At 41.5% G+C, this 12,242-nt stretch overlaps 1 protein-coding gene across 3 annotated transcripts in view; it reads right to left on the reverse strand.

The window, feature by feature from the left end:
* Pcnx2 (pecanex 2) overlaps positions 1-12,242 on the reverse strand; it is a 237,929-nt gene that overhangs the window by 180,658 nt on the left and 45,029 nt on the right. For all 3 annotated transcript variants that reach the window (XM_008845820.3, XM_008845819.3, XM_008845818.3), the window contains one exon: positions 10,066-10,201. In XM_008845820.3, the coding sequence (XP_008844042.1) occupies positions 10,066-10,201 (136 nt within the window). The remainder of the gene's footprint in view (positions 1-10,065; positions 10,202-12,242) is intronic.

Raw genomic sequence — 12,242 nt, forward strand, 5'->3', positions numbered from 1 at the left:
AATCTTCACCAGTGACACATCTGACAAAGGTTTAGCATCCGGAATATATAAAGAACTCAAAAAACAAAAAAATCGAGAAACCAAATGACCCAATCAAAAGATGGCCTAAAGATATAAACATAGAGTTCTCAGAGGAAGAAATAAAGATGGCTAAAACACATCTCAAAAAGTGTTCAGCACTGTTAGTAATTAGGGAATGCAAATTAAAACCACCCTAAGGTATCACCTTACTCTAATCAGAGTGGCTAGGATCAAGAGAACAAATGATACCAAACTCTGGCAAGGATGTGGAAAAAGGGGAACGCTCATTCACTGCTGGTGGGAGTGCAAACTCATGCAACTCCTATGGAAAACAGGGTAGAGAACTCTTAAAAAACTAAAAATGAACCTACCATATGACCCGGTTATACCACTCCTTGGCATATACCCAAAGGAACATCTCTCAAAATGTTCTGTAACTGTCCTCTTGTTCAGGGAGGCCATGGAGACCCCATGAGATGGACTTGAACCAGTGTCTAATCTACAAAAAGGAGGGTCAACTCAGAGAAAACATCCCATTCATGCTTCCAAATGAAGCTACTCATGGCTGTGCAGGACCTTTGACTTATCTTCACATAGATGGAACTGGTAAAAGAAAGGAGCCAGGCGCTCCTCCCAAGCCCATGTGACCCCTGAGGAATAGATCCTCAAATGACCTTAAGTGTAAAAGTAAATTGATTTATTTGGGCCAACTGTATGGTCTTAAACACCCAAAAGGAAAGTATAACCAAAGAGTAAAGTCATCAATATATTTTTTTAAGAGTTCAAGGGATTACACTTCCCAGACATTAGGCTTAAGTCTATATAAAAAGTTATCTAGACAATTATTTCTCATTGATAATTTTGTTCCTAACCAGAAAGTGCTGCTTAGATGTAAGACTTCAATTCTTGGTCTCCAATACTGTAGTGCCCACCTGTACCTAAGGGAGACAACCAGCTATTGTTTTAAAATGATAGCTAAATTTGGTTTCTCCCCCTATCTAGAAACCTTTGAGAAGGAACGGACATTGATTCTAACCACTCCAACAGCTATCAAAATACCTGAAAGCAAATCCTGAATCCATCACTCTAGAGTCCAGCCTTGGAAGACAAAAGAAAAACAGAGGGATGCTTTTGGAAGCCCTTGTTAAGAAATTCCAATGGACTTTCATATGAAATTTTGAAAATTGCCCTGTTCTGAGTTTTTTCTAGTTCCCTGTCTAGAATTTGTAATGCTAATTACTCTTGCCTTTACTTCTCCTTCACATCTCCTATTCATGATTCAAGGACTTTCTTTTCCCCCTAGAGATAAGAATTATGCAATTTGGGAGTCTTTTAGATAGACCCACTGAAGAGGTATTCCAATTGCCTCACCCTGAGTCCCTGTTCAGCATGGAAGGACCCAGAATGGTCTGCATCCCAATTCCCTATTGGCAATTTGGGTAACCTCTTCAGAGGATGGTGTGATAAGAATAGGGGTAGGAATTGGCTAGGCAGTTAGGGTATAAAGACCCTGTAGCCTGTTTCTTGGCTAAAACTCACAATGCCCTTGGGCCTCTTGGCAACATACTCCATCCCAATGGCCAAAAATGTCGAAAATATTTGGGAGCTTGTATCTAATCCTTAAAAGATTTTAGGGTTACCTCTTCAGAGGGGAAAATGTTAGAGTAGCCAAAAGCCCCATGAAAAATAAATCAAAGAAGAAGAAAGAGTATGTGAAGTTATCTGAAAAAAGTGATGGGGAGATATGGGAGGAGTTAGAGGGGAGGGAATGGGCATGGATTTGATCAAAATACCCTATATGCATGTATAAAATTCTCAATAAATTATTTATTAAAAAACAAATACAAGTAGCATATAGAACACAAAATAGACAGGATCAGAGAAAAAACTCCCCATGGAACAAAGAGAGAATACTGAATGCTACAAAAGAAAAACAACTCACATATAAAGGAAAACCATCAGAATTACAACTGACTTATCAACGCAAAATATGAAATGCAGAAGAGCCTGGACTAAGATATTTCCTGTTCTAAACGACCATAGATGCCAACCCAGAATACTACACCCAGAGAAAATGTCTATTATAGTTGCAGAAGAAAGAAAAAATGTTCCATGACATGAAAAGAATACATGTCCACCAACCCTTCAAAGAATACTTGAAGCAATTTAAAGAATGGAGAATGGAACAACTCTATCCTGAGGGCAACAGAAAGAAATTAAATGAAGGTATAATTGTGGAAACACAAGTAGACAAAGAATGCAAACAGTAATCAAGATGATGGCAACCAGTACACATCTTTCAATAACAACTTTAAGTATCAATTGACTGAACTCCCCAGTCAAAAGACAAAGGCTAGTTGAATGGATTGAGAAGCAAAATCCATCTTTTTGTTGTCTGCAAGAAACTCACCTCACCTTCAAGGTAAGATTAAGTAAGATTACTACATTAAGGTAAAAGGATGGAAAAGAATATTTCAAGCAAATGGCGGTAAGAACAGCAAGCCCCAACCCTAATCAAAGAATTATTGGCAGCTGAATACTATCGGGTGAGGAAAAGCTGATCTTGAAGGGAGAGACTCGAGATATGCTGACTAAATCCTGGTGGACGAACTTGCACTAGGGACATCTAGAGATACTAACTTTACATAATAGGCCTTAATACAAATGACAATGTATGAACTTCAGTTGGGGGACTATGGGAGGGTGCCAAAGGGGAAGAGGGTATAAAGATGATTTTATGTATGAAATATACACAAATTCATTAAAATTTTTTATTAAAGAAAAGAGCTGGGGGTGTTGGTGTAGATTTTTAATCCACACTTGGGAGGCAGAGGCAGATCTCTGAGAGATCAAGGCCAGTCTGGTCTACATACCAAGTTCCAGGCCAGTTGGGGCTACAGGGAGACCCTGTCTCAAAAAACTAAAAAAGGAATGAATCTTATCAATGAATTTGGTTAAGTAACAACAAAATTCTACAGATGAATGTAGTTTTTTATGATTTTATACCTTTGTGCTACTTGCAGAGGTTTTTATTATTATTACGTTTATTTATGTGTGTGCATATGCCTGCTATGATGTCCCTGTGGAGGTCAGAGGACAATTTATAGGAGTCAGTTGTCTCCTTCCACCATGTGGGTCCCAGGTCAGCAGATTTGGCAACAAGTGCCTTTACCCACTGAGCTATCTTTTTAAAAAAAATATTTTTTATTTCTTATTTTTATTTCATGTGCATGACTGTATTGCCTGCATGTATGTAAGTGCACCCATGTCATTCAATGCCCACGAAAGTTAGAAGATATTGTTGGATCCCCTGGAACAGGAGTTATGGATAGTTATTAGCTACCATGTGGGTACTGGGAACCAAGTCCAGGTCCTCTGCAAGAGCAGTCAGTGCTCTTAACCACTGAGCCAACTCTCCAGTCCCCAATGAGCCATTTTGATGGCCCCACTTACTGAGTATTTTTCCTTTTATAATGTATATTTTTATTGAATTTTTGTGCAGTTCATATAGTATTCCTAATCATATTCAGAGTCCCTCATCTGCTAACCCCCTGACCATAGCCCACTCATTGGATTTCATGCATTCTGCCATATATATTAAGGTCTATTGAGTTTTAAAAATTTTATTGAATTTTCAGGTACTTCATACAGAACCTTTTAATGAACTTTATACCCCCTTCCCCACTGGCACTTGCACATAGCCTCCCCACTGGAGTTCATATACTCTGTCAATTGTGTGAAGGCCTATCATGTTAAGTTAGTGTCCCCAGATGTCCCTCAGTGCAAGTTCATCCACAAAGGTCTAGTCAGCCTATCCAGAGTCCTTCACTTTAAGACAATCAGCACTTCTTCACTCAGCAGTAATCAACTGCCAATAATACTTCAACTAAGATTGGAGCCCGTTGTCCATTTCCACAGTTTTGTGCTGGGTTTTTGTCTACATAGTTTGCATGGGTCTTGTGCATGCTGACAGTATTGCTGTAGGTTCATATGAGAAGGGTCCCAGGAGCCTGTAGGAATCTATTTCCATATGGTCATGCACCTCTTCCCTAGATTTTACACTCTTTCCACCACCTCTTCCACAATGGTCCCTGAGCCCTGGGTGGGTAGATTTTAATAAAGTCGTGTCCAAAGATCCATACTCTTTAGGCTCTTATTCTCTACATTTTGACCATTTGTGGCCCTTTTTGTGTTCCTGGCCGTCTGTTGCATGAGGGAGCTTCATTGATGAGAACGGAAAGATGCGTTAGTGTTCGCTTCATCGTTTTTCACGTTCTGTGAGCTTCAGGTGTACAGGTTGCATCATAGATGTACCACTTAGGCTTGGGCAACCCACAGACAATCTGTGTGTGACCAGTTGTGGGACTCTGTAATGATCTCTGTCTGTTGAAAAAGTAGCTTCTTTGATGGATGGTGACTAAGATACTTGTCTGTAAATTTAAGGATCCATATTTTACATATAATAAATCACATTTATCTAGGAATACGACAGTCTTCAGGTTTCTCTAAGATCTATGACCTCATCAGCTACGTGTAGTTGACTAGATTTACAGTAGCGTACACAGATTAGTTTCCTCCCATTGATTGGGTTAAGTCCAATTACCCCCCCCGACAAAATGCCACTATTGCATCAATGTTGTTGCTGTGCTGGTCACTGATGTGCTTATTAAGACTTGAAGCTGGAGTTGAACCATCAACTGATGTTACCAGCTTGTATAGCACTCTCCAAAGCTATGAGCGCTAGCCTTCAGGGGAGGGGGTTTCCAGGTCAGTTCCAGCTCCATTGCTTCAAATCCTGTGTCCAAACTATGTCTTGTCTTCAGCAATAGAATCTTACCTCCAAGTGTTGGGAGACAATCAAGGGCTTTGGAAATAGCCTGTGTAACTTTGGGAGTCTCTTGGACTACCCTGGCCAACAACTCAAAGGAAGGTTTCTCCTGTCTGGCACTGTTTCTTGTTATATAGCCTTCAGCTATACACATGTACTCAAGTAGAGATATTGTATATGCAATTTTTCAGTAGGATTTTGGAGTCATATGATTCCCTCTGATTCTTTAAACTAGCTAGGCATTGTTTATTTCTCTCCTCTATTTCTCTCTCTCCCTGTCTGACCCTCCCTCCATACCCTCCCCATTTATGGTCTGATAGAATATATGGAATTATTTCAGCTTTTTTGTATTTGTTAGGGTTTGTTTTATGCCCCAGTATATCCAATTTTTAGAGAAAGTTCTATAGGTTGCTGAATAGAAAGCGCATTCTTTGGTGTTTGGGTGGAATATTTGATAGATGTCTGTTAGGTCTATTTGATGTATGGTATCATTTAATTCAGATGTCTGTTTATTCTTTGTCTGGTTGATCTGTCTAATGGAAACAGTGGGGTACTGAAGTCCCCTACTATTACTGAGTTCGAGTGAATCTGTTTCTTAAAGGCCTGTAACACTCTTCTTTGAAATTGGATGCATATGTTTATGATTATAATATCTTCTTGGTCAATTGTTACTTTGATCAGAATGAAATGACCCTCTTTATCTCATCTGATAGGTTTTAGTTTGAAGTCTGTTTTGCCAGATAATAGATTTGCAACCCCTGCTTGTTTCTTAGTGGCATTTGCTTAGAATATTCTTTTCCATTCTTTCACCTTGAGGTAGTGCCTGTCCTTGATGGTGAGATGGGTTTCTTGAAGACAACAAAAAGATGTATTTTGCTTCTTAATCCATTCAACTAGCCTGTGTCTTTTGACTGGGGAGTTCAGTCCATTGTTACTTAAAGTTATTATTGAAAGATGTGTACTGATTGCCATCATTTTGATTACTGTTTGCATTCTTGGTCTAATTTTGTGTTTCCACAATTATATCTTCATTTAATTTCTTTCTGTTGCCCCTTGGGTATAGTTGTTCCTTTTTTCTATTCTTTGTATTGCTTCAAGTATTCTCTGAAGGGCTGGTTTTGTGGACATGTATCCTTTCAGCCTATTCCTATTGTGGAAGGTTTTTCTTTCCCCTTCAACTATAATAGACATTTTCACTGGGTAATATTGGCATCTATGGTCATTTAGAACTGGGAATACTTTGGTCCAGGATCTTCTGACTTTCATACTTTGCATTAATAAGTCAGATATAATTCTGATGGTATTTCTGTTATATGTGAGTTGTTTTTCTTTTGCAGCTTTCATTATTCTCTCTTTGTTCTGTACAAATATTGTTTTTACTATGATATGCCATGGGGAGTTTCTTTTCTTGTCCTGTCTGTTTGATGTTCTATATGCTTCTTGTATTTGTATAGGCATGTCATTCCTTAATTTTGGGAAATTTTCTCCTATAATCCTGTTTAACATCTGGTATACCTTTAACCTGAAATTCTTATCCTTCCTCTATGCCTATGATGCATAAATTTGATCTTTCATAATGTCCCACATTTCCTGAATATTCCATTCCTGTTTTTTTTAATTTCATAATCTTTGCTTAAATGATCCAATTCTTCAACTTTATCAGCCAGTTTAATGTTGTTTTCTATTTCATTCATTCTATCCATGAGGCTTTCTCCTGTTGTTTCCAAATTGGTTTATTGAGTGTTTCACTTCCTTCTTCATTTCAGCCTGAGTTTTCTTCAATATTTCTATCTCTTTTGTGAATTCATTCAGAAATTTATCCCTATCTTCTTTTAGTTCTTTGATTTGTTTGTGTGTTCTTTAAATTCATTGAATTCTTTGATCATGTTTATGACTGTTCTTTTAAATTCTGTGTCCTGGGTTATCTCTAGGGGGTTCTCCTTGTAAAACTTTTCCACAGGTTGGATCATATTATTTTGGTTTCTTAAATTATTATTTTTCTGCTGTGATTCTAGCATGTGGATTTCTTTTGTTGTTCGTGGTTCATGTATGAAACTCAAGCCTTCCTTTGTTGAGTTGAAGTCTGCTGCTATGTGTGTTATTGACTGTGCCTTGGTTGTTTTCTTATAGGGGATATAAAGCTGGTTAGTCTAGGCTTCAGGTTCCCTTTCTCTATTTTATATTGGAGGGACCTGATGGCTTCAGCCCAGCTACTCAGGATCTCCCGAGTCCCAAGTCAGGCACCAGTCAGGTACTCTCAGGCTTCCTCCTAAGGTCTGGGCCCGTACTAGAGAACTGTCACAGCACAATTTGGGACGCTTGGTAAGGGGAGGCCCAATATTGGCACTCTCAGGCAGTCTGCTAAGGTCTGGGCCCCTACTGAAGGGCAGAGAAGTCTAGCCCTGGAGCAGTAGGAAGGGCCACACTTGGTTCCAGTGTAGAGGGACAGGCACAAGGAGGCCAGATCCAGGCACTCTCAGGCAGTCTGCTAAGGTCTCCCACTCTCTGAGTTTTAAGAGTGAAAGAAAGGGTGCTATGGGTGTTCTGATATGTCACTGCAGTCTGCGCTCATTTTTCTGCTAGATCCAGAATGCTTCTGAAATGTTAAATGAGGGGTTGTGCCTCTGATGATTCCAAAGTCCTCTCATCCATTCAGTCCTGCCACCGTGACATCAGGAGCAGTCAGATCACTCCAAGCTACTTCAAGATTTCTAGGAAAGCGTTTTGGTCACTCACCACTAACATCCTGGATGTAGGAGTGTGGAACAGCCGGCCCTGCCCAGGCCTGCATTGGGAGAAACTAAGTTTCTCCAAGTCAGTGGATTTCTGCAGGGGCCATGTGCACCATGGCAGAGGTGAGAACTGGACACTGGTCCTGAGGTGGAGCCAAGAGAGCTCACAGACTGACCTAGGACCCATGTATGGCAGAAACCCACAGGTGAAGTCTGAGGCCCTCAGAGGTGCAGGAAAGACAGGTGACCTCAAAGACACGGTGGAAGGTAAAAACATTGTGTGATGCACAGCTCAGAAAAGGGGGCAAATGGAGAGGTCTCTGTTTGTGGGTGGGGCAGAGCCAGCCTCACCCAGAGCCACACCTAGTTTCTATACTGGCTGGTGGCAGGCCTCTGGGAAAATGCTTGGCCCTCCACATCTACCTCTACCCATGTGTATAGGGGTACCCAGACACCCTGGAGAGGAGGACAAGGAGGACCCTCAGTGCATGAAAGGGAAGAAGGGAATATCTCCTGAAGTCAGGGTCCAAGGATACACTGGATAGCCCATCTCTTAAAGTCTCTCCAGCCAGAAGGGGCTCAGTTACCTGCATGCAGCCCACAGCACTAGGGCTCCAGACCCACGTATTTTCAGTAGGCAGAAAGTGTTCTCACTGGTTGTTTAGTTACTTACTGTTTATTTTGCACATCTGAGCAATAATGCACAAATTTCTTTTTAACCAATTAATTTGTTTTTTAAATTAGCATACAGGTATGAAGTATCTGTACAGCACCTTCAAGCATAGTGTTTATTGATTCTCCTCCTCCCTCATCTCCTCCCTCTCTTGGTCCCCGTGTAACTCCCTGCAGTCTCTTTTCCTCTTTTGTGCCCCATGTGTCCTTCCCATCTCGGTCCTTCCTCATCACCTATTTTTTTCCCTTGTCATAGTCTCCTTTCTACTTTCATGACCTGTATCCACACACCCCCCATACCTTCATGCATTAACATTAAAAGCAAGGATTCACACAAGAGAGACAACATGGTATTTGTGTGAGTCTGGGTTACTTTACTAAACATAATGATTCCTGAAACCATCCATTGTGAGGCGATCTCTCAACATAGCTTCAACATGCATATCCCTGATGACTAGGGATTTTGAGCGTTTTAAAAATACTTTATTGGCCATTTGTGTTTGTTCTTCTGAGAACTGTCCATTTCATCAGCCAATCATGCACAAATTTTAACAAACTACATTATTAGCATTATTTGGGAAACATGAAGACATCCAAAACCAGCCATAAAACAATATTAATTTTGCAAAGGGAAGGCATTTTAGAAGAAACGGAAGCAGCTTTTCAGGAGGAAGGCAAACATGGAAACTGAGAAACTTCCCGTGGATGGGACTTTAGTCTGACTGCAGTTCTTCTTGCTCAATCTCTGCCAGAAGAGGGGCGCCCTTCTCAGAGGTCTAAATCCAAGCATCCCTTCTCCTGAGGAGCCTCCCCTTCATCCCTCCTCACTGAGACCCTGGCTCCAGTCTCAGCTTATAGAGAAGTCTGGGTCTATGTCTGTCCATCTATGGTACTCCTGGCTTGGAATCCTTGCTCTGCCTCCTCAGAGTCTCATTAAAACTTGCCTGGATGAGTGAATGAACAAGGAATTTCTCAGCAAAAAGCAGAAGGCTTCTCATTTACACCCTCGATGTTACCCACACCAAAAACAAAGCCACTCCTCCAAGTCAAATATTCTGGAATCTTTGCATGCTTAGTATAAGCAAGGTTATCATATTTTTTAAAGTATATAGTTCCAAAAACTATAAAGCAAACGAGCCCAGTAGGCTCTCAAGGGATTCATGTATCTTAGCAACTAAATATCAATATGAACACATTTCTAATACATTTGGAACAGCAAGTGAGAGCCAGCAGAACCCAGGTAACGTCAGTAGAGGGATACCTGCTAGCTACATGTTCTCTTTTACTGATCATTCAGCAGACAAGCCTGAATAACAAATCAAGGCACAGTCAGGGAGGACATGATTTACAAAAGGACACAGGTCTTATGTACTGCATGTGCGTTTGGGGAGATGGCTCAGTCAGTAAAGTGCTTTCCTTATAAGCACAAGGACCCAAGTGTGATCCCCACAAGCTATGTAAAAAAAAAAAAACGTTGGACATGGTGGTATGCATTTAGTGTCCCAGCACTGGGGAGATAGAAACAAGTGGGTCTCTGGGGTCCAATGGTCAGCCAGTCTAGTCTACTTGGAATGTTCCAGATCAATGAGAGACTGTGTCTCAAAGAAGGTGTAAAGCACTCTGAGGATGATACCTAAGTTGGACATTCAATTGTCCTCTAGAATTGTCCTCTCAAATCCATACACTTGCACATATGAATACCAGCACACACACACACACACACACGCATGCACACATGCAAACATGCCACACATGTTTTTAAAGACCCACTGCTTCCAGAGCAGCCACTATAGCAACACTGGGTGCACATACCTGTGGGGTTTCTGACTGTGTTCTCCGAGCTACCATGAGTAACAGCTGTTGTTGGAGAGCACTGACTGCTGCATCTCCAGAGGATGGATCTGGACTGTCTGAAGTTGTGGTGCTTGAGGAGCTGAGCAGAATCTCTCTGAGAATGTGGGAGACAAATCTTTGGTGACTGGCTTGTACTAGGATGCATTTACTTACTACACAGAAATCCAAGGACACTGGGGAATATCCCAGCATAGGAAAGGGATATTTTATCACAATAATGAGAGCAGTTCACGAATATGGCCATCCTTTCCTTCTTGTCAGTCAGCTGAAGCCCATCTGCCCCTAACAGGAAAAAGAGACTCATTTGCTTTAGCAAAACAGCATCCACTTGTACTTTGATAGTTTGCATGGAAACCACTGAGAAACACAGCTCTGTCACTTGTGGTGAAATAGGATATAAATGGAGGTGACTTATTAGGATAGGGTCAGAAAGATCAAAAACTTGCCAGGACTTCACAGAAGCCAAGAAATATTGCAGGTGAGGTAGGTCATGACTACGCAGGGTCAGGAGTCATGAAGAGACGCACACCTAGGTGGGGAACTGAAGGTATACAGAGTCTATCCTGCCAACAGAGACAACCTAAGGGATGACTATTACATAAGGCTTCAGAAACAGCTCTGCTAGAGGCATGCTGGCTGATGCTTCCTGCCAAGAAGCAGGACACAAAAGGAAGGCCTGCTCATCAGCTTCATTCACCTGTGTTACTTAGCAGGTTTCTAGTTTCAAAACAGTAAGACACACATTAAGGCTGGAGATGTGCCTCAGTTGGCAGACAGCTTGCCTAGCATGTATAACACTTAGTCCTCAATGCCTCATAAACAGACCATGGCGGCACACCCTGTAATCCCAGCATCAGGGAGGTAGAAATAGTAGGAATAGAAGTGTCAGGCCATCCTCAGTTACATAGTGAGCTTGAGCCTAGCCTGGGGTACATGAGACTGTCTCAAAAATTAACACTGTCTGGTGAGATGGTTCAGTGAATAAAGGTACTTGCCACCAAGCCTGATGACCTGAGTTTATAAGGAGAGAACTGACTCCCGAAAGTGGTCCTCTAACCATCACATGCCCCCTTACACATAAAATAAATAAATAAATTTTTAAAATTTAAATAATAAATAGCTTTTGTGAGTAAATAATTTAAATGTCCTAGTTTGGTTTTCTTTTCCAAACATTTGGATGAGTTCTAGAATAAACAGAGCTAAGTTTAACCTATTGCTGTACTGCTGGCTACTGTGACTTCAAGCTCATTATTACCCATTTCAGATCTGTACCTGTGAGGTAGAGGTGTTTCCTTCCTAGGGAAAATGAGAACTGGGACACACTGAATGTGATGCCCTGAATGGAGCTGCCCATATATCAGGCACTCGGTGAGAGGCTTCTTTCTGGTCTACCTCATGTTGCTGACCTTTATTAGGTAACAAGATGGCTGTGTGCTTTTCTACAGATAATGCCTTGTTTCGGTTGTCTTTTGCAGGAGTGAGGAAAAAGGTGGATCCCCTACTCAGACCAGCATCTAACACAGACTCAAAAGACAGACTGAATTCCCTGTAAGGAACTTTGTTCACCAGCTTTTGACATCCTAGACAATTCAAGAGGAACTGAAGGCACCTTATGCTCTGAGCATCCCAAGCGGCTGGTCCTTAGCACAAGTACACACTGTCACCTGCACTTGCTCCCTGTGCAGCCAGGAGGGATGAGTCTGTGATTAGCAAAACCATAAAGCATTGCTCTAATAGAGAAGACTTCCTCCCTCCTATACATACAGTTCTGTGGGGTCCTGATGGCAGTTATGATCCACAAGTACCAGCTGCCCATCGAGGCACCTGGGAGGTCACCATGTCCTTCAGCATCACCAGCTAGACAGGTGGATAGGGGTTTGTTCCTGCTACTCTGAATACCTCTGAAGTCAGTCCTTTCCTGTGTGAGCTCTGTAACTCTTCCCCACTCTGCTGGGACCTGTTTTCCTTCTCATTTATGCGATGTTGTCTGCAGCTGCATTAAAGAGCTGTGGGACAAAGACTATATCCTGCAAGGACATTCCTATGTCCTCTGAACAGCAGAGGGGATGAAAGTATCCCACTGCAGACTGATCCTCTCAACGGTACTACACAGCCTGCACATCTGGTGTCCATCA

The sequence above is a fragment of the Nannospalax galili genome, unplaced genomic scaffold (genome assembly GCF_000622305.1).
Source record: "Nannospalax galili isolate Female #2095 unplaced genomic scaffold, S.galili_v1.0 scaffold702, whole genome shotgun sequence".
Classification (NCBI taxonomy): Eukaryota; Metazoa; Chordata; class Mammalia; order Rodentia; family Spalacidae; genus Nannospalax; species Nannospalax galili.